The 22,513-nt window shown below is 50.3% G+C and overlaps 1 protein-coding gene across 5 annotated transcripts in view; it reads right to left on the bottom strand.

The window, feature by feature from the left end:
- TRAPPC9 (trafficking protein particle complex subunit 9) overlaps positions 1 to 22,219 on the bottom strand; it is a 385,435-nt gene extending 363,216 nt beyond the window's left edge. For 4 of the 5 annotated variants that reach the window (XM_068983498.1, XM_068983502.1, XM_068983503.1 and 1 more), the window contains exons 1-3: positions 21,636 to 22,219; positions 10,532 to 10,677; positions 7,583 to 7,711 (exon numbers count right to left, since the gene is read on the bottom strand). In XM_068983498.1, coding sequence (XP_068839599.1) covers positions 7,583 to 7,711; positions 10,532 to 10,677; positions 21,636 to 22,219 — 859 coding nt within the window. Of the gene's footprint in view, positions 1 to 7,582; positions 7,712 to 10,531; positions 10,678 to 18,042; positions 18,064 to 21,635 lie in introns of all 5 variants that reach the window. The other variant, XM_068983500.1, reaches the window with a different exon arrangement.
- Positions 22,220 to 22,513: the final 294 nt, after the last annotated feature.

The following is a 22,513-nucleotide window of genomic DNA, read 5'->3' as shown; positions in this document are numbered from 1 at the left end:
TTCTCCTTTCCTGAGATCACACTCACACACACACTCACACTCACACACACATACCCACACACACACTGAATTACTGGACACTTCACAAGCTGAGGATTTCCAGTTTCTAGAAGGTAGCTCTGTAGTCTACAACACAAGACTGTTAACTTCATTAAGTATCAAGAAGGCTTTCAAAGCCGTGATCATCTGCTGAGCCATCCAAATGCCAACGAGACCCAGTTAGCCTTCTCCGTAGACTGCAATTTCTCACGATGGCGAATCACAGCCTAAGAGGCACTGGATCCAAGAATTCTGCCGATCATCAGCTCTGGCAGTTTTTAAACACATTAACAAGATACACAAAGCTGTGTCCCAATAACACAGTTGTATTGAAATAGCACATGTATTCAACTGTCCACACAGAGAACAGCTCCCAGGACGCTACTTAACAGCCACTTTGTGTATTGCAATCTTTACTTTTAAATGCAGACTAAAAATCACTGCAATCCAGAAGCCACCATTACAATAACAAACAGGTGCTTTCTATCATTGACACCGACTATACACCAAACGCAACGCTTGACCATTATCACGTGTGACTGTCAGGGCAGCCCTACAAGGCAGGTGGGGATGAGAAAGCCTGCGGGGCAGACAGACTGATGGGCGGACGGGGAGCCAGGGGAGGTGCTCCATCACGGCCCCCAACAAGTGCCACCAGGGCTGCACTGGGAGGGTACTGGCTGCGGGGAACCTCGGGGAGTTTGGGATTTCAAGATGGTGCTAAAAATGTCCTGTTCAGTGAAAACTCTGATCAAATATAGTCTCCTGTGCCACATCCTTTAATAGGAGACCTTTTTTTTTTTCTGATGCCTCAGAGACATTATCACAATCATCAATTACTCAACCCCTCAGGGCGTCCAGGGATGGAGGGGGTCCCATGCTAACTGCACTGAGACTGCAGAGCTTTTCAGGCTGTTTTATGAAGTTTGTAAAAATCTTTTTATCTCATGACTCACCCAGGCGGTCAACTACCACTTCTTACTGGTGTGAATGTACCATCTGAAATGACCCTTTTCTGTCTTTTAAGCTAATTCATCTAATCCGATCTTTTCGAACAACAAGCTCAGCCACAAAAAAATGGACTGCTTTCTACCAGCTGGACTTTAACTGGACTCCCTGGAAGCTCTTTCCTTTCATTAAACCCACTTCTAGGTACAGGACAGTCTTCTGATTGGTGGGCTCTGCTGATTATCTGGGCTACTTAGAAGCTTCTCATCTCATGTCCGTGTGTGAGGTGGTGTGAAGATAATAATTGGCACTGTCTGAAGAAATCACAATGAGAAACAGGACATCGTCCAGCCAGAGCTCCATGGGTACCTCAGTGTGCTCAGGAATTATATTATCAGCGTCATCCACCCCCGATGGACAGGTTTCACATTAACCAAACTCGAACAGACCTGCTGCTTAGACCACGAAAAATGAGGGTCACGGTGCATGGACCGGGCTGAGACGCAGCTGTGAACACCCGCGTCACTCTCCCTTTCCCACCGTTTCCAGGCGGACCGATGGACGGGTGCATGGACAGATCCACAGACGGGCTGAACTCTGAGAGCCTGGAGCCAGACTGCCGGGGTTTGAATCCCAGCTCTGCCCAGCTCTGTTACCTTGGTCAAATCACCTACCCCGGCTCTCTGTGCCTCAATCCCCACATCTGTAAAATTGGGGTCATAATCCAACCCACCTCACTTGGTTGTTGTGAGGATTAAAGGATTAAAGTAGCGTCTGTAAAATGCTTAGAAAAGCAGGCAGTGCACGTCAGGTGCTCAACAAACGGTGCCTATGAAGCGTGCCATGCGTGCGTGCGTGCTCAGCTGTGTCCAGCTGTTTTGTGACCCCATGGGCTTCGCCCTCCACACTCCTGACCTCTGATCCACGGCCAGCCCTCCTCACACAAACGGGCTGAGGAGTGGGCTCGGGGAGTTTGGGCGACAAGGGGGACCCGGGAAACCTTCCTTTGCCCAGGTGCTGGCCACGCTCGGGAAGCGCCCAGGATGCCCAGTTCTGTGACATGACGGCCCCAAGCACGGCGGGGCCAGGTCCCCTCGAGAGCGCCCGCTGTGGCCCGGAGCGGCCTCTCCAGCCCCAGGACCAATATCAGGACACCCGTTTCCCCAAAGCCCTGAAGTGCACGGAGAATGAGGCCTCATCAGTAACGAACAGGACATTCCCTCCACCCCCTACACTTTTGCCCCATCTCTCAGCTGGCTGGTGGAGAAAACAGGAGTGTAATTACTGGGCCCACCTGAGCCCCAGCATGAATTAATTAGCCAAAATTGGTGCGGCTTAATGTTCAGGGTGACTGTACAGCGGCCTCACTCCAATGCTGCTGCTAAATTATGAGTGCAGGAACTACTGACCCTCTTCAAATACTTTACCCACTTCTTAATTGGATCTTTCATCATAAAACCAGCTTTCCCTGTTTTAACTCCTTCGTAATTGCTAAAGACTGTAAAATGATGGCTTCATACCAAACAAGAGCTAAGGGTTTGTGCTCTTTTGAGCTAACCACCATGCTATAACACTTCACATAACTTCTAATTCTCAGCATTCTACAAAGCAGGCAGTAGCATCTCTATTTTACACACAAGGGGAAAACTCAGAAAGAACTGACTCAAGTTGGCACGGCTAAAGGGGTAGCATGTGAATTCAACCCAAGTCAAAAACCTACCCTCCCTCCTACACACCAACCAAATCACCTGCCACTGATTAACGCACAGCAGCGGGTTCAATACTCAGGGAGTTCAACACATTTTTCTGCTTTAAGGTGCTCCAGGGACCACTTCTGTTTGATAAAGTCGTGGCTCACTGGTTTCTAATATTGGAAGAAAAGTCCAATTTTGCCATTGTTTGCACGGCAAGCCTAAAATTTTCACACTGAGATTACAGAATAAAAATAAGGTATAAATGACTAGAATAATTCTTCCAGTTACCCAGACATGACAATGTGCTATCCTGAAGCACTAAACAAAGTCAAATTACAGGACTGTCAGTTAAATCTTCCACAAACAGGAAAATGAAGACTTTTTAAAGGTGCAACAGCGCCACCTATGGCCTGAAGGCTTTCTGTATAATAAAGGATTAATAAAAGGTTTTCAAAAATAGGAGATGCAGAGCCTATAACTAAAAGCTTATATACTAATAGCACACAATGAACTCTGCTTCAGAGGAGGGAATGGAATTCAGTATTTAATCGGAAATTGTTAACATTCCTGAACATAAACAAAAGACACAGGCTCGTGGAAACTGAGCTTAGAAGAAGGAATCCAGTCCAGCCTCTTCGTCACAGGCAGGGAGGCTGAGACCCAGACCCGCCCTTCCAGCGGCCAGCTGTAAAGCTCTGCACAGCCTCACGCCCTGCACTGGCTGTACCCGCTCTATATTCACGAAAGGCAGGTCTGCATGCTTCCACAAGCAGGTCGTCTCAGTGTCTGGCAAAACACGTCCCAAAGAGTAGCAGTAGTGTAGTGAAATCGCTCAGTTATGTCTGACTCTTTGCAACTCCATGGACTATAACCCACCAGAATCCTCTGTCCATGGATTCTCCAGACAAGAAGACTGGAGTGGGTTACCATTCCTGTCTCCAGGAGATCTTCCTGACTCTAGGATCGAACCTGAATCTCCTGCATTGCAGGCGGATTGTTTACCATCCGAGCCACTCCCAAAGAGTGGTTAACTACAAATCATACAATTTTGTTGAAATAAATCAAACATTTATTTATATGTTAAAACACTACGAGCTCCACTTTTATTCTCTCTATAAAAGAAAAATGACAGATGTCAAATCAACATTTTGATTACTTAAAACCTATTAAGGGTACAGGAAAAAAATCAAAATTTTAACTACCAGAGAAATAAGCTTATTCTCTTAAAGTAATCAATAATGATTTTTCTAAGGGTCAGTGGCTGTGGTCAAATTCCTAGCAATTAAGAGATTCTAGTGAGCGACTTCACTTTCACTTTTCATTTTCATGCATTGGAGGAAGAAATGGCAACCCACTCCATTGTTCTTGCCTGGAGAATCCCAGGGATGGGGGAGCCCGGTGGGTTGCCGTCTATGGGATCGCACAGAGTCAGACAAGACTGAAGTGACTTAGCAGCAGCAGTGGATGATTACACAGCAATATGGATTATGAGTTGTAAAAAATGTATGTTCTGTACAAATAATCTTCAAGTTCTTCAGCTCTAGACAATTAAGCTAGTCCCTAGCTAAAGGAAGGCACTCATTTCATCAAAACTTCCTACTGCACTAAAAAAAGAAGTAACTGAATCCTTGTCACTTTAAGTCACATTCATATAAAGTATATACACAGTGAATATGCATCAGTAATTCAGTTGATCCTTCTAAATTATCTGTCATTGTGACAGCAAGTTTTTACTGAACATCTCTTGGGTGCTCAGTACAAGGTGTCTGACTCAGTCAGACAAGGTAAATAACATTCTTCAAATTTCACAAATGAGGAAATATACTTAAGCCATAAAAAAAATCTTGCATATTCATCATAAGGAGAGAAAACAATAAAAATTTAACTTTCCCTCAACACTCAGTGGTTTAATCCTTTGTTCCATACTACAAACTACATGAAACCAATTCAGTCTGCATAACTTTTCCTTGCAACAAGCCTCACTAGAGAAAAAGAGTGGCAGGTTTGCATGTTCAAAGCCCACTTCTCTTTTGCACTGTAATCACGTTCACTGTTTCGTTTTTCATGCTTACAGAGTTAAGAAATCCTAACTTTTTAGGTCACTAGCTGAGAATAAAACATTTGCGAAAACATACAATTTTAATCTCTGCTGCTCTATCTTGTGTTCTCACCGGTATCTCTTCTTTGAAGGCCTTGTGAGGCTGAGATCACTAAAGCCGGTCATTTATGAACACACTGCAGTTTGGGAAGCCAGTCAACGGGAGGCTGATTAGAGGAGCAACTGAGGACTCACGCTGTGGTCAGCCCAGCCTGGTTCCAGCCGCGAGCCTGCCCCTGAAAGCGGTGCGATTCGGACCAAGCGAACAAATCCGCTTAAACCTCAGTCCCTCGCCTGCAAAAGGGAGTTACTGATAACTACCTTCAAATACCTGCTATGGGGTAAAACCTCAGGAAGCAGTTAGCACAGCCTGGCTGGAGGGAGGTGCCAAATGATTCCTGGCTGTTTTGGTGATGATGCTTGCTGTTAGTAATTTAAGCTAGTCCAAAAAGGAGGAATATTTGTAAGTCAATAAGCATTTCCTTTTGGACTGATTGTACAATGTCCAATTGATTTTTTAATAAAGCAAGTTTTGTCCATTAATTATAGGCTTAAACCAAGTTTTGTCCATTAATTATAGGCTTAAAGGGACAAGTCTCCAGAAAAACATTGAGTGGCCTCTAAACTCTGAATACAAGAAAGTGAAGTTTTGTCAAAAAAAAAAAAAAAATGCAACAGGAGAATTAAAGTGAAAAGAGGGACTACAGAATGCATTTTTAAACTAAACTCAATTTTAAGGGGGAAAAAATCCCTTTTCTCAGGTGAAATCTTGAGAAGTACATAAAGCAGATCTGAGATGTCTAGAGTCTTTTAACTTTATGCATGGACTCATATCACCAAGTCTTAAAACTGCTTGACAATCAACAATACTACTACTGATATATAACAGCCCCCAACATTTATCCAGGACTGGCTGGGGCTGTGCAGGCCCTCTCCACGTGCCTCGTGTCTCATTCAGCCTTCACAAGGACCCGCTGAGGGAAATACAACTATTGTCTCCCCCATCTCACAGGTAGGGAAACTGAGGCACAGAGATTAAACTGGCTCCAGGTCACATCGGCATTAAATGACATCTGTATTTTCGCCGCTTTGCTGGTGAAGAAGGAACCTGAGACAGAATTCAAGGAAGAATGTTAAAACAATCAGACTGTCTCACCTTCATCTCAAACAGTAGGTCGGTAAACTCCTGGTGTGAGATGGGGCTACAAACTGAGTAATCTTGAAATCTGTATCCAGGATGAAGCAGCATGGACATGCATGCTCATGATATCAAATCCGTGCACAGCTCTGGACCCTTTACTGCCTGAAAGGCAGTGAAACCAACTCCCATCTAAACAAGGGCAGTGTGGCTTTTCTGCTCTCATCCAAGCCTACGGGGTGATCTCCTCGGACTGCCTCCAACAATAAAAAGTTCTCAAGTGCTGCACACCACGCAGGGCTAAATAAAGACTTTTCTCTACTGCAGACAGAGCAATTTTCAGGTTTAAAACATTTTTTTGCCTTTATTCAGCAGGAGGAGAGACTGAAAGATTACCCTAAAAGGTCTCTGGAATCTCACTAGTCACGTGAGTAGCACAGTCGTACCACATTTTCTCTTCAAATCTCAGGGAAAGAATAAAACAAAAGGCGTCCCCAGAGAGAGAGCAGACTCTCTACAGAGAAGAGAAGACAGCTGTCCCCTGGGTTGGAGATTTAAGCACTGGGCCACTGGCTGAAATGCAGAGATCCTGTCGCAGAGGCAGCAGTTACAACAACATGGGAAAAACACAGGTGGTGAGCACCGATCAGAGGCATCTCTAGTCAGAATCGGAACATGGGCAAGTGGGGAGCAGAGGCCTTCTAGACCTCAGATTTCATCACGTCACCTGCTTTACCCTCCTCTCTAGTGACTGAGACCCCACTAGACCCATGAATAATGGTCTGCTGAAGGATGATAAAACATCTTCGAGAGCCATCACAGCTTTATCTAAGCAGTTTGACACAGAATTCAGACCAAGTGGCTACACAGACTGACTCATAAAGGTGGTCTCTGCAGTCTTTGCTGGTGTCGGGGAAAATGGTAAAACTGAGGGGAAAAGAAATGTAAGCCATTTCCCTTCCAATACTCATCAACTGTCATAGGGTTCTTCCTTGGGGGTTAAAAAAAAAAAAATCTATGAAAATCTCACGGATCAAAAAAAAAGCCTAGCAGCTTTATGTATAGCCTTGACCTCTGCATTCTCTGTTACTATCTCCGTGACCTGTGAGGTAGCACAACTACATCCTAAGCGTTTATGGGAAACTCATTAAGGGTCAAAAGGGTCAAGTTCACAGAACAAGCGTCTGCGGGTCTGCTCCTCCAAAGATGGTTTTTTACTCTCTCCATATGCCAACACAACATCAGCAAATCAAACTTCACTGATTAAAAGAACTCCATCAACCAGAAAAAAAAAAAAAAAAAAAAAACTGGTCCCTCAGTTGGCTGTTAAAATTGACAACGAGGACTCCCTTCACCAAAAACCCAGAAACTACGACAAGGACCCAGACACAGAACTTCAAAGTCGGTCTACCATGAAATTTCATGCGGCTGCTCCAGAGATCAACCCATCATTGCAATCCAGTAATATCATTTGATAAGACTCAATGAGATCAATATGTATTTTTACAGGATCAGAAGACAAGGTCTCATGTGCAGGATTTCTGACTCAACAGATTCTACTCTTTATTCAAATAGCAGGCAGGCTTCACTCAGAGGGGACCGTAGTGGATTGCTCCTGCTTAAGGACGGTCACAGGGCCCGGCACAGGGCAGAAGCGGAGCTCACCTGGTCGATGTCTGTTGGCCGCTTCTGCAGGAAGGGTGCTCCCCGGGAACCTGCGAGCTCCGGCTTTACCGCCAGTTCCACCAGGGTAGTGATAGATGACAGAGGCCGAACACAACCCTTCCAGGGCAGCTGGGCATTAAACAAAGGGTTCGGTTAATAAAGTTTGCAGCCCATCGTTAGCCAAAAACTACCCTAAGAATGATGTGAGCAGTTTGATGATGTGGAAAATGCCAGCTTTCCCCCAAACACAGGTCAAACCTACAGATCGCTGGCTTTGTTACAAACAGGACCAGGGCCCCTATCATGCCTGGCAGGCCTGGGTCGAGGCTGGCAGCACAGAAAGTTCTCGTGAAGCTCAAAGTCTCACTGAGGGGCTGAACACGAGTGAACAGGCCGTTCATTCATTCCTTTAACCGGCAGTCCAGTTCACACTGTGTGGCAAGCTCTCTGCTGGAGTTCGACACTGCAGATGGACGGAGCAGAAAGTGCCCCACGTCGAAAGTATCCTTGAAACCATACCAGTGGGCCACACCGCAGGAGCAGAACACCTCTCCGCATCACTGACCCGGACAGCATTGGCCCATCTGCAGCAAACACCTGGCAGGCCGTCTGCCCCTCGGAGGCAACTGCGGCTGCTGTGGCGTGCCCATCTTCCATTGCTGGGAGTCACACCTCGACAACCTAGGCTGGGCCACCCGCCCCACAAGTTCTGGGCAGTGTTCGTCTTTATCCAGCAGCTTAGAGGTTCTCAAACTTTTTGGTCTCAGAACTCCTGGATGCTTTTTTTGTGCAGGTTACATCTACAGACACTTACCATGTTTGAAGATAAAACTAGAAAAAGATTTAAATATTTATGTGTTCAAACCTTTTAGAAAATAATAAGCCCGTTATGTGCTAAATTTCAATGAACAATAACTACGTTTCAAAACAAAAACTATGTGCTGGAAGGCTGACACTGTTTTGCATTTTTTTAATTCTTTAATGTCTGACTGGACACAAGTGTGCTGGATTCTCACACCTGCTTCTGTGGTCAATCTGCTGTGATGTTACACATCCTGGGGTCCCTGGGAGACCCCCCTGTGTGTTTCTGAGGGACCCAGAATGAAAAAGGCCACCAGTGGCGGTCACTCATGCCGCCTTCACAGAACCCAACCGGCCGTCCTCACTAGGTGGGTCGGGGGCCCAGTGGCATTCTTTGGGGGTAAGTGCCTAAGCTGCAGCCCTACTCCACCAGCCCGGAACAACTCGTTACAGATCTCTCCTTCAAGGAGACAGGAAGACTCCCATTTGCCATCCCTCCTGCTTAGTCCTTTACCAGTTTCTCATTTTTTCCCCATCTGTTCCTTCTCTTTCCCTATCTCCTTTAAGAACCCAAATTACAAAATTCATTTTAAAATTTACACTTAGTGTGTTCTATCCCTGTGTTAGTTGCTCAGTCGTGTCCAACTCTGTGCGACCCTATGGACTGTAGCCCACCAGGCTCCTCCATCCATGGGATTCTCCAGGCAAGAATACTGGAGGGGGTTGCCATTTCCTTCTCCGAGTGTGTCCTATGGGACGCCGCTAATCTATTGAAGAACCTCGCTGCTTCCCTCTGACTTGTGTTTACTGTAAGTGGCTGATGGGCCCTCTGACCAAGCTGCTGGCCTCTTCCAGGAAAGAGCCCTATTTCAGTCCTCACTGGCACTGCACTCATTTAACAAGCATTTGCGGAACACCTACAACGCGCTAGCTGATGGACACACACAGACCACACCTCCCACTCCCGCCTGCAGGAGACAGTCCCTGAAGGACAAAAACACGCTAACAGGCAGCCCCAGCATGGAAAGTACACTCCGTGCAGACGGGGTTCTGTACAAGACCCACTGCACCCACTGCGTGGAGGGGTCAGAAGAGGCTGTCCTTTGAAGCAGCTTTCTAAGTTTTGTTAGTTGAGATGTAAGTCACCCAGTCAAAAGTGTACGATTCAGCAGTTTTGCGCATTCACTGCTGTGCAACCGTTACCACTGTCTAATCCCAGAACCTTTCCATCTCCTGCAGAGAAAGCCCACTGCCATCCCCAGACCCTCCCCATCCCCCTCTCCCCCTCCCCCGCATCCCCCTCTCCCAGCCCAGGCAACCAGTCATCTGCAGTCCCGTCCTCTCCGCCTCTAGGTCTGCCTGCGCAGACATTTCAGACCATCAGAGTCATACACTGTGCGGCCTTTTGTGTATGGCTCCTTCTCCTTGACGTGATGTTATCAGGGTTCGTCCGTGTTGTGCTGGTATCACTACCTCACTGGAGTTTATGTCTGAACAGTGCTCCACTGAATGCATGCATGCACCGCCTTTCGTTCATCCATTCATCAGCTGACCTACAGATGAGGTTTTGAAGGGTGAGTGGAAGAGGCGACTAACGTGGGGAGTGGCATTCTAAGCAGAGGGCAAGATGTGCTTCAAAAAACTGTTGTTTAGTCACTCAGTCGTGTCTGACTCTTCGCGACCCCATGGACTGTAGCCCACCAGGCCCCTCTGTCTGTGGGGTTCTCCAGGCAAGAGTACTGGAGTGGGTTGCCACTTCCTTCTCCAGGGGATCTCCCTGACCCAGGGATCGAACCCAGGTCTCCTGAAACTCCTACACTGGCAGGAGGACTCTTTACCACTGAGCCACCAAGGAAGCTTTAAAAAATAAACAAAAAGCAAAAAGACACAAAGCAGCAAGCAAGTTCGGTGCATCTTAGGGAGAGTTTCCATCCTGGATCCAGCAGGACGGAAATGCAGGCGCGACTGGGAAAGGGCGCATGGAAAGGCGAGGCGGTCACTCCGAAGATTCCCCACTGCAGCCCGCTCAGCAGACAGCTTCCCCACCCTCACCCTATGTTTTTAGAGCCATTTTTCCAAAGTGTTCTCCTTTCCCAAGGATCGGTTGCTACCACGGCATATGTGATCCTCTTCACCAGGTCCTCTTACCTCCAAGCCACAGGAAGTCGTTCACCGAGCGGAGCAGTTCCACCGACATGTGGTAATGGACCAGGGAGTCCTGCAGCATCCCGGCCTGCAGGCACAGGTCCCCCACATGCTTCCGCAGGCGCCCCTGGCACCGCTTCTTGTAATGTCTGAAAGCGGAGGTGAACGGAAATCTATCACTGCCAATGCCCAGATTCGGCCCCAACGCACGCTGGCTAAGCACTATTCATCTCTCTCACTGCAAAAAACGCTAAGGCGGCAACTTTAGGCTCTATGGTTGAAAGCCAGCCACCATCATTGCCAGTATATGAGCCAAGTTATTTTCTACATGCAGTAGAGTACCTGTATTTCGCATGGATAATATGAGAGGAGGCTTCTTCTTTGCAAATTTTCCAATCATAACATTACCACGAGAAAGTTTGTTTCAGCCTTTTAAAAAAAATCAATTATCTTCCACTTTCTTAACGTCAAACCTTTTATTATTTTATAAAGAGAGCTGTGCTGCATATTACAAGCCAACTATTTGGCTTTTGCAAACAAGACCTTTATCTTCACGAGTTCAGAGCAAGCTTTAATGATGCTTTGAGTGGTGGGGCCCAGAACACTCACTAACAGCTCTTTAAATATTGGCAAGGATGTGCTGCTAAATAATGCAACAGCTTCCAACTCCGTATCAACTCAGAAACCAGAGAAACCATACCAATATCTCACTTCATCATTTTAAACATTCCCGTTCTTTTGAATATTAAATTTCTTTAAAGATAAGATTTCTTTTCAAGCAAAACAGCAGCTATATTAAATTTCCTCCCACCAAGAAAGCAATCTGATCAAGAACTAAAAACCCCTATGTCAGTCCAAAAGACGTGAGGCTTCTAGCTAAATGAATGTACAGATCCCGGGACAAACTTGAATCCCGTCCTCTCCAACTCTGGAATGGAGCTTTCTGTTCCCAGCGTTGGCTGAACTAAGATCATCACATAAGGCAGAGGAGAGAAGAGGAACGTGAGCCTGACCCCCACCTGTCTGCCAGGACAGCCCCCCTCGACAGGCCTCCCCCGAGGAGGGCGCTGCACCTACCCCGCCCGCCAGCCCCCAGCAGACCCGCATCGCCCCACCTGTCACCTCAACGGCCCCTCCTGGGTTCCAACACCCCTTCCGCTCTGGAGCACCCTCACCCCCACCCTGCAACACACACACACACAGGCACCTAGAGGGGCCTCACCTCCACCCTGCAACACACACAAACACCTAGAGGGACCTCACCCCCACCCTGCAACACACACACACACAGGCACCTAGAGGGGCCTCACCCCCACCCTGCAACACACACACACACAGGCACCTAGAGGGGCCTCACCTCCACCCTGCAACACACACAGACACCTAGAGGGACCTCACCCCCACCCTGCAACACACACACACACAGGCACCTAGAGGGGCCTCACCCCCACCCTGCAACACACACACACACAGGCACCTAGAGGGGCCTCACCTCCACCCTGCAACACACACACACACACACACACACACACACAGGCACCTAGAGGGGCCTCACCTCCACCCTGCAACACACACAGACACCTAGAGGGACCTCACCCCCACCCTGCAACACACACACACACAGGCACCTAGAGGGGCCTCACCCCCACCCTGCAACACACACACACACACACACACACACACAGGCACCTAGAGGGGCCTCACCTCCACCCTGCAACACACACAGACACCTAGAGGGACCTCACCCCCACCCTGCAACACACACACACACAGGCACCTAGAGGGGCCTCACCTCCACCCTTCACACACACACACAGACACCTAGAGGGGCCTCACCCCCACCCTGCAACACACACACACACAAGCACCTAGAGGGGCCTCACCCCCACCCTGCAACACACACACACACAGGCACCTAGAGGGGCCTCACCCCCACCCTGCAACACACACACACACACAGGCACCTAGAGGGGCCTCACCCCCACCCTGCTACATACACACACACACACACACACACACGCCTACCCCCCCAGAGGGGCCTTCCCAAAGCATGAGTCTGGTTAGGTTCCCCCCACTTCAAAGCCTTGTAAGCCTCCCCAGTACAGCTCCAGCCCCCCTCCCCTGCCCCCTGCCCTCCCCAGCCTCCCCAGTGATCCCAGAGGCCTGGCTCTTCCGCCAAGCTACCTCCCACTGGCCGTAGGGCTCATTCTGACTCAGTTTCTCAAGGAAAAGGAAGCCTTCCCCGCCTCCAGCCTCTGCACCTGCGGGGCTTCTCCCTCCCAAAGGTGGGCGGCACGAGGCCCATTCCCCGCCCGCGGTGTCTCCTGTTCTAACCAGAGAAGGATGCAGCCTCCGAAGTCACACTCGCCTCCTCCGCTCACATGACTGTGGGCTCCTAACACACAGCGGCTTACAGACCCCACCACGACACTGACTCAACAGATTCTGAATTACACTTTTTCTTAAGAGACTTTACTCCTTTCCTGTTAGACTAAAATTTGCTTTAAAGCATCCTGTCTTACCTCTCTGAACAAAGTAGATTACTACATCTCTGTACAAACTTACAAAGGTGCACATCTGCTGTAAGAAAATATAGCCCAGGACAGTTTCAAAAATAAACAGTGAAGTCACTGTGATCAGAAAGAGCTGGCTTTGAAAATACAGGATTTTTACAAAAAGAAGTCATCTAAATATGCTTACAGTATTTCATATAAAGGTTATATGATGTAACACAACAATATAAAATATTTTGAATTATATAAAAATAGAATGAATCCTATTATTTGGGAGAAAGTCTCCAAAATGCCATAAAATTCTAGCATAGACAGACATAAATTATTTCACTCTTGGAGTGCTGTGTGCCCCAAGACTGGGTCATCTTGAGATTATGAGCAATCCTGTTCATAATCCTTTGAAAAGACAGTGGGAAACAGAAAGGAATGAAGGCAATTCTATTTCTAGTCAGCTATGCTGTGGGCAACCAAAATATTTTACGCTAATTTTGGCAGAATTCACAATATAAGCTTTCTCATTAAAATTCTTCCAAAAAGACACGGATCCTTTCTTTCTTCATGGATCATTTGAAAATTATGTCAGGTTTTTGGTTTTTTTTAAGTCTTTCTGGAAGTTCAGAGTTCTTACAAACACATTATGAGCATTTTTACAGTGTGTGACCGCTGCTCATGGATATGGGAAAACAGAACATACAAGCAAACAGTATGACAAAGAAAAACACAACATGAAGCCACAGCAGCAAATAAATGCGAAGTTAACGCGAAATGCAAATTTTCAAAACAGGTCGTAATTTGTTGTAAATTTTAAAACAGACCTTAAGCAAAAACGTGAATATGCTCTAAATATTTCAAAGGGCGACTCAATTTATTTCCTTATTCTTAACGAGTTATTAACGCTAGGGCTAAAGGAACTGGAATTCAGGATTGATAGAAAAATTAATAACAACCCAACAAGCCCTCAGTCATAAAGGCCTCAAATGAATCAGGGCTAAAGCACAGCCACAGAGCTGCCGGCCTCCCCAGCTAAAGGGAGATGCTTCCTTTCTGGAAGCACCTAACACAGCCGTCAACACTGCCAAGGAGACGCTCACACCGCACTGCACACTAAGGACAACGCCACTAAAGTACACTGCGTGATTCCCGTTACTTCTGATCAGAAAGAGGAAGAACATGGGTCATATTTGCGCGGTCTGGGTACCGTTTACACGGCTGGTGGTACATTCTAATCCAAAGTCCAATTTACTTGCAAAGAAACTACATATTCAAATCCAAAGAGAAACCAGAGCTGCTCAACCACACTTTGCAACTAAAACCCAAAGGAACTCTGATGAAGGTACTCTCTTACTGCTTTTGGTATTATATAGTTTTACAAGCATTGCATAATTAAGTGACCGCTACAGCCCATGATTCTGCACTAGAATATTAGGGGCTGAAAAAGCCTAGATTACGTGCACTGTGTAAATGCAATCACACCAACACACTGACAGGCGCCCCTTTGGTGGAGCTGAAGTTCCAAAGTGGACAAGTCTACACCGTGCATGCTAAGTCGCTTTAGTCGTGTCTGACTCTGTGGGACCTTGTGGACTGCAGCCTGCCAGGCTCCTCTGTCCATGGACAGCTCTAACTAGAACATGAGAAAGGCAGAGTTCTGTACTCGATTTCAGATGCTGCATGGGCCCTTAACTGACACTGCATCTCACCTTACGAAATCGGAACATCAATAGTTAACGTCGGTTTTCTCCATCTGAACTCTTTTATGCTAACACTGGATATTAAACCCTCGCTCCATAAAGACGGCCCAGCCTACCCTGCAGAAGAGTTAGGTTCTGTTGAGGAAAGCTGATCGAGGGAGGCCTGGACAGTTCCCACCACACACTCAGAATGCTCGAAGGATGATTCCACCTGTGCGTCCTTTGCAAGCACGTCATCACCCGAGGAGCAGGACCAACACCTGTCTCTGGGATGCAAAGCACATTGGTGCTGCCCCACCATCAGACATGGCTGAGCTCCGTGAGACAGACCTGCAGCCCCCAAGTCTGAGGCTTTCTCTGAGAGGCTCCAAACTGGTCCACTAGACCCTCCAGACACAATAGGGAGGTAACAGGATTAGGAGAGAGAACACGCCCTGCAGGCTGAGAAGGCCTGAATCCCGCTCTAGCATTCACTAGCCCTGTGATGCTGACCTGGTGGCTTCACCTGAGAATGCTCCACGCTCTGCAAAAGGGGGCTGCCACCCCCACCTCGGATGGCATCCATGTGGCGTGAACGGAATATGGGGGCAGGGGAGCACCTGACATAGAACCTGGCTAGCCTCCCTCCCCCGCCTTCCCCCCTTTTAAACTGGCATACTCCCTCTAACAAGTATCAAGCCTCTGGGACAGACTGTCTTACTCATCTTTGTATCCACCACAGTAGGATCAAAAAAGAACTGCTTCCTCCATAGTAACTATCAGTGTCCTTAAGAGATCTGGGTTTAAGTCTATTTTGAGAGGAAAGACTATTCCCGAACCACCATCCTTCCGCACAGCAGCCCCTCCTCCCAGCGTGCACCCTCTCCATCCTCAGATCCCCAGTGTGAACTGCTCGTGTCCACTGGACCCACCGGGGGCTCCACACCTCCCCAGGCCTTCCTCCCCGCCTCAAGGGTGAATGAGACCCACCTTCTCCACCCTCCCACACCACTCCAGCTCCAGCTTCCTCCATCCACTGCCAGAGCATCTTCCCAAGATGCACATCTGTCTTTCCCCTCCGACTTCTTTAAGAGGCTGCCCCACCTCCCAGGCCCTAAGGGTAAATGGCAGCTGCTGCTAAAACCCCAAACACCGCAGAAAGAAAGTGAAAGTGAAAGTTGCTCAATCATGTCTGACTCTTTGCGACCCCGTGGACTATACAGTTCATTGGAATTCTCCAGGCCAGAATACTGGAATGCGTAGCCGTTCCCTTCTCCAGGGCATCTTCCCAACCCAGGGATTGAACCCAGGTCTCCCGCATTGCAGGCAGACTCTTTACCAGCTGAGCCACAAGGAAAGCCCACCACACAAAACCTCCATGGCCCAGGCCTTCCTCCAACCGCGTCGCAGCCCTGGACCTTCAGCCCACACTCTCCGGACGCGCTCCCGCATTCACGGCTGTAAGCACACACTGAAACTGCCAGCCTCATGCATGCCTCGAGTCCAGCTCTGCCACCTGAGCCCCGGGCTCTTTGAAACCATCGCTTGAATGTTGACTGGCTTCTGAAATACATTTACCATTTACTCTGGAACCCAACCACCAGCAGGTACTCCCAGTTTCAGTAACGGTCTCAAACTTCCATTCTAGCTAACAGCCCCAGGACACGCCCAGCTGTTTGAGTCAAAACCTTGACGTCACATTTGACTTCCCCTGTCCCTCACCCGACCCCTGCACCGTCATCGGTCCTGCCATTTCTATCTCAAAGTGTATCTCAGCTCTGGTTCCAAGGGACCCGGACCCAGCCAGCTCACAGCAAGTGTGTGCTGAGTCACAATCCTCCAAAGGGTGCTCCCTGAAGGGTGCTCCCTGAAGAGGGACATGTTCCCTGGCACCGGCCACCTAGGAAGGCACTTGAGTCTCTTACAGGAGGCCCAGGAAAAAGGACCCGTGGTTCTCCCACAGTCTGAACTTTGAAGGGTCTGTGGTCTGGGAGAGCCCCTGGTTAGCGGGCACACCCACCAGTAAGCAGGTGAGAGTGCAGGAGCCGAGGCAAGGCTTCGGTCACTGCCATCGCTGGGCCCTGAGAGCCACAGGGAAGGCCCTGCGTCCAGGGCGCTGCCAAGCCATCACAGGATCCCACCCTGCATTTCCCAACCACACGGCCTTGACCTGTCCTTGCCACACTTCCTTCTGTTTTGCAGCCCCCCTACCCCAGGATGGGTTGGACTCTTTTAGGAATCCGGCCTGTCTCAAGTGAGACAAAGTCAACAAAAAATGAAAGTGTCCGCATTTGGACCAGACCCTTGAAGGAGAAACAAGACCTCCTGGCCAGCACAGTGGTGGCAGCAAAACCCTTCCCCAGGAGGTGAGATGACCAGGGCGAGAATGCAAGGTCCTCGATCAGCTAAGGTGCCTCCCTTCACGGCTGACTGTGTGTGCTGGGGGTCCACCACCACCAGTTAATGACATGCCCATCAGTGGTGGCCGTGAGCCTCAACAAATACACAACCAGCTATTTCTTACCGACATGGGTTAAAAGTAAAGGCTGGTGCAGGTTGGGCCTGTCCATCTGCTAAGCTAAACCACAGACCTGGCTAAAGCAGAAAGGAAGCCGTGGTCATCTGTACAGGTCCTTGTGCCCACCAGATCCAAAGCAGCTAGCAATTTAGGAGAAGGACATATTTCCCTGATCCCCAGGAAAACTGCCCTTACAAAGACAAATGCCCTAGCAGAGTAGCCTCTGCCCCTTTATGACGGAAAGTCACTGGGACAAAGTAAATGGTACGGGCAACGAGAGAGCGAAAGAAAACCCAGTGACTGCTCCCTCCAGCAGCATCCCTCCACGGCCAGCTTTGTCCAAGGCGGGCGTGTCTTCACCGGCAACTGCTGGCCAGTAAGCACCGTCATGCATACGCAGCAACAGCCAAGAATCGCATGCCTGGCATGTTTATTTGAAAGCCAGGGTCAAGCAAGGTGCAGCAGACTTTGTCTTTCCAAGTTAAAATATCCCAGGAAAAACCCCTTGCAGCCACTTAAATCAACTAGCATCTCACTTCCTCAAACAAACAAAAAAAAAAAAAAATTAACAAGGGCTCATCTGTCACCAAATGTGGGACCAAACAGGTTCCCCAAAGCAAGAATTTGGACAGCTATCTAAGGCCAGTGGGTTATGTGCTAAAAAAGCAAAAAGAATTAGAAAATAAAACAATGACCGGGATGAGACATGGATCAAGGCAGCAGTTAGGTTTCTGTTTTCTAAAGCAATCAGGCGGTGAAGAGGCAGCAAAGGGGGAGTCCGGCTATTTCCAGGGCAACCCGTGCACAGCCTACCTTTTCAGACCCAACAACACACTCACAGGGCGGTATGAGAGAAAAAGAACAAAGGAAAAGAAAAGAAAGAGGAACAAGCGAAAATTAGAAACACACCAGAACAAAAACAACTTTGACAGCATGTTCAAGAACTGACGTGGGCTCTGATGAGGCCAGGGGCACGTGTGGACCGACGATAAACGCCCCCGCGCCCTCCCACCCGCGGTTCCCGGGAAGGCTGGGCCTGTGGCTGGAGGCACTGGCCGCAGAGCCTCGAGCCACAAAATGCGATCCCTCAGGCTGGGCTCTTTCTGTCACTCCTACCAGGAGCTGCGGGAGAGAGTGTGGCTCTGGGCTCTGTTCCTGAACTGAATCACTGTTTTGAAAATGAGGCGACTGAGACTCGTGGTGGCAACAAGGGACACACAGTGACTGGAGGTAAACGCTTCCGCTGCGCTCGCTGGTGCCATTATCTCACCGGAGTCCACATGACGGCTGAGCGTTTATGGGGCCAGTGAGAGCCAAATGGACCCACCGGGAGGGAGGTTTCGTTCACTGCTGACTTTCCAGCACATGGAGGCTCTGCATAAACACCTTGGGACAGGACTGGCCACCATGCGCCAAGCACGTGTCCTGAATTGAGTTCCTCCCGCCAGACTGAGCAGAGATCTCAAGAAGCCAAAACAGGCATTCTCAACATTTCGGCCTGCAGACCTTTGGGTCCGCAACCTCAAGAAGTTGATAATCAAAAATGTCCCCTGGGGCCTCGTGTGGCAAGGAGAAGGCAGAGGTCAAGGGGTCGGGGCCTCCAGCTTCAGTCGCTTACCCACGAGTCTGTCCTGCTGATGCCACAGGCACTAAGATTTGGGGAATGCGGGTACACACGCGGGCCCACCTTGTCAGGGACCATTACCTCAGCACAGACCCTGCCTGACACTTGGGGCTCAGCAGGAGGTGACAGGTGAGTTGAGGGGCCGGCGGGAGTGGGTCAAGTGGGTCTGGTGGGTCTGAGTGGGTCTGAGTGGGTCTGAGTGGGTCTGGTGGGTCTGATGGATCTGAGTGGGTCTGAGTGGGTCTGGAGGGTCGGAGTGGGTCTGGAGGGTCTGAGTGGATCTTAGTGGGTCTGAGTGGGTCTGGAGGGTCTGAGTGGGTCTGGTGGGTCTGAGTGGATCTTAGTGGGTCTGAGTGGATCTTAGTGGGTCTGGAGGGTCTGGTGGGTCTGAGTGGGTCTGAGTGAGTCTGGAAGGTCTGGTGGGTCTGGTGGGTCTGGTGGGTCTGGTGGGTCTGATGGATCTGAGTGGGTCTGGTGGGTCTGAGTGGGTCTGAGTGGATCTGGTGTGTCTGAGTGGGTCTGAGTGGGCCTGGTGGGTCTGAGTGGGTCTGGTGGGTCTGGTGGGTCTGATGGATCTGAGTGGGTCTGGTGGATCTGAGTGGGTCTGGTGGGTCTGGCGGGTCTGAGTGGGTTTGGTGGGTCTAAGTGGGTCTGAGTGGGTCTGGTGGGTCTGGTGGGCCTGATGGATCTGAGTGGGTCTGGAGAGTCTGAGTGGATCTGGTGGGTCTGAGTGGGTCTGGTGGGTCTGGTGGGTCTGAGTGGGTCTGAGTGGGTTTGGTGGGTCTGAGTGGGTCTGGTGGTTCTGAGTGGGTCTGGTGGGTCTGATGGATCTGAGTGGGTCTGGAGAGTCTGAGTGGATCTGGTGGGTCTGAGTGGGTCTGAGTGGGTCTGGTGGGTCTGAGTGGGTCTGAGTAAGTCTGAGTGAGTCTGTGGCTCTGGTGGGTCTGAGTGGGTCTGGAGGGTCTGAATGAGTCTAGTGGGTCTGAGTGGATCTTAGTGGGTCTGGTGGGTCTGAGTGGGTCTGAGTGGATCTGGTGGGTCTGAGTGGGTCTGGAGAGTCTGAGTGGATCTGGTGGGTCTGAGTGGGTCTAAGTGGATCTTAGTGGGTCTGAGTGGATCTGTGGGTCTGATGGATCTGAGTGGATCTGGTGGGTCTGAGTGGGTCTGAGTGGGTCTGGTGGGTCTGGTGACTCTGAGTGGGTTTGGTGGGTCTAAGTGGGTCTGAGTGGGTCTGGTGGGTCTGATGGATCTGAGTGGGTCTGGTGGGTCTGAGTGGGTCTGGTGGGTCTGGTGACTCTGAGTGGATCTGGTGGGTCTGAGTGGGTCTGAGTGGGTCTGGTGGTTCTGAGTGGGTCTTAGTGGGTCTGGTGGGTCTGAGTGGATCTGGTGGGTCTGAGTGGGTCTGGTGGGTCTGGTGCAGGCAGCTCTGCCCCTTGGTGGTGCCAGGGCTCACAGACCTTGCCACCTGGGCTACAAGCAGCAGGAGAGCAGGGTGGGCATGGTGGTCACAGGGTCATGCAAGCAGCAGGTACAGCTGTGGGTGTGACACGCCCTGCCCTTCCTGAGGCCACAGGAGTCCGGGTGCGGGAGGGAGGCCCCTCCAGACCCTGCCAGGCACCACCTGCAGGGGCGGCCCAGGGCCTCTGGGCCTCTCCCCGCAGAGCTGGCCTGGACTTTTTCCTTCTGCTCTCTGGCATCTTTTCCTCTAACTTATCAACGACCAGAAAGTCGGATTCAAACTCAGTGAGTTCAGGAAACTCTGAGCACCTACTCTGCAGGGGACACGGCGGCGCCCACACCATGCCCTCCGTCCTCGCCTGCGGGACCAGCACGCGAGCCCTGCAGAGGACGGGAGAGGCTCAGCACCCCAGGTGGCAGTGCCCCTGCCAGCGAGGGGACCACGTCTCTGATCCTTTCTGTGGGAGGGCCGCAGAGAAACGGAGCAGAGGGCAAGCAGGGGCCCCACAGAGCTCGTCTGCGATTCTTGACTGCATCACAGGGCTAACGTGAGGACTGAGCGATCCCTGTGACGCAGAGACCATGAACACGCTATCCTCTGCACCAGGAACTCTTTTAGGAGTCTCTGCAGTGGTTCTGATATCCTAAGTTGGGGACCTGGCGCTGGGGCGTCTGGCAGGAGGAGGGGCCTGGCCTGGGAGGCAGGAGGCATGGGCCCAGCTCCAGCCCAGCAGGCTGGAGTTCTGCTGCCTCTGGGGCTCAGCACCCCATCCACACACAGAAGGGGTGAGGCTTAGTAACAGTCTTCACAACGTGTCCTGGGGCAGCGCTGTCCGATAGGAATAAGATGCAAGGCACGTGAATCCAGTTGCCACATTTAAAAAGGTAAAAAACAAACACTTGCAACTGATTTTAATAATGTCCTTTGTTTGATCTCATATATGTAAAATGTTATCATTTTGACATGCAATCAATTAAAAAAAAAAAAACACTAAGATAGTCCACATTCTTCTTCCCAGACTAAGTCTCAGCACCTGTCCTGCCTTTTACCTGCAGCCCATCTCAGCTCAGCTTCCTCTACTGTCCTAGTGACAGTGGCTACCCTCTGGACACTGGCTCCAGGGGTCCCACCTGGGGGTCTGGACTAAAAAGGGGGAGTTAAGTGTCACACGAACCCTAAAAGGATCTCCCCCAACCAAAGTGTGTTCCACTCAATTTTAGAAAGTCTGAAACCCAGTGTACTGCACCATTCCCCCGCCACCACTGCAGGGAACCCTCCCGCTTGCTCCTCCCTTTCTGGAGCCTGGGCTCCAGGTCGACTTACCTACTGTCTGTGTCCAGCCCCACGAAGTCCTTCTTCTCGAAGGGGACACAGAGGAGTGGGATCTTGTCCCCGGACTTGTCCGTGGCTCTGTCCAGACGCTTGGACTCGAGCACGATGAACAGAGACTCCACGAAGTCCTCGATGCGCTTCTCCACAGTCGCGCAGTCATCGTAGCTGGGGTAGAAGGCCACGTCGGTGCGCGGCTGCTCCGCGATCTCCCCTTGCAGCCCAAACACGAAGAGGCGCGAGTCGTACAGCGTGGAGCCGTAGATTTCCTTCTGCACGTGGAACTTCTCGAAGGTCTGCGGCCAGTCCTTGGCCGAGAAGCAGTCGGTGATGGTGATGAGGCCCACGACCTTGCGGTGGGTCTGGAAGTCGCCCCACTCGCTGTTCTCGGGCGGGTAGTGGTGCCGGTAGCGGATGTAGAGTGCGCGCTGCGAGTCGCGCACGCTGATCTGGTTCACCGATGAGATCCTCTTGTAGATCCTGAAGAAGTTCTCCTCCGAGACGATCCCCACGGGCTGGACCACCACGAGGAGAGTCTGGTGGTCCTCGGCGCACTGCATGTAGTCAGGGACGCTCATGGTGAAGACCCTGCCCAGAGAGAAGGGGTTCTGAGGGTGTACACGGGTTTTGCAGGCTGCCTCCCACTCCGGCACGCGGGGATGCCGGCGTCCCCCAGCTGGAAGACCGGCAGAGCCCCAAGCCAAGCGGCGGGGTACCGTTTGTCCTCGGGGGTTCTACGGGCCGCTACCATAGTGCTTACCACAGTGCCCTGCTCCTGGAGCAAGCTTGGAGCCCCTGCAGTTCAAAAGGAGCCTCTCGGGTTTCCCATTCCCAGTACTTCACGAGACACTGATGTGGAGTCGGTGCTCAAA

The sequence above is a fragment of the Capricornis sumatraensis genome, chromosome 11 (genome assembly GCF_032405125.1).
Source record: "Capricornis sumatraensis isolate serow.1 chromosome 11, serow.2, whole genome shotgun sequence".
Classification (NCBI taxonomy): Eukaryota; Metazoa; Chordata; class Mammalia; order Artiodactyla; family Bovidae; genus Capricornis; species Capricornis sumatraensis.
This window is presented reverse-complemented; position numbering and strand designations above follow the sequence as displayed.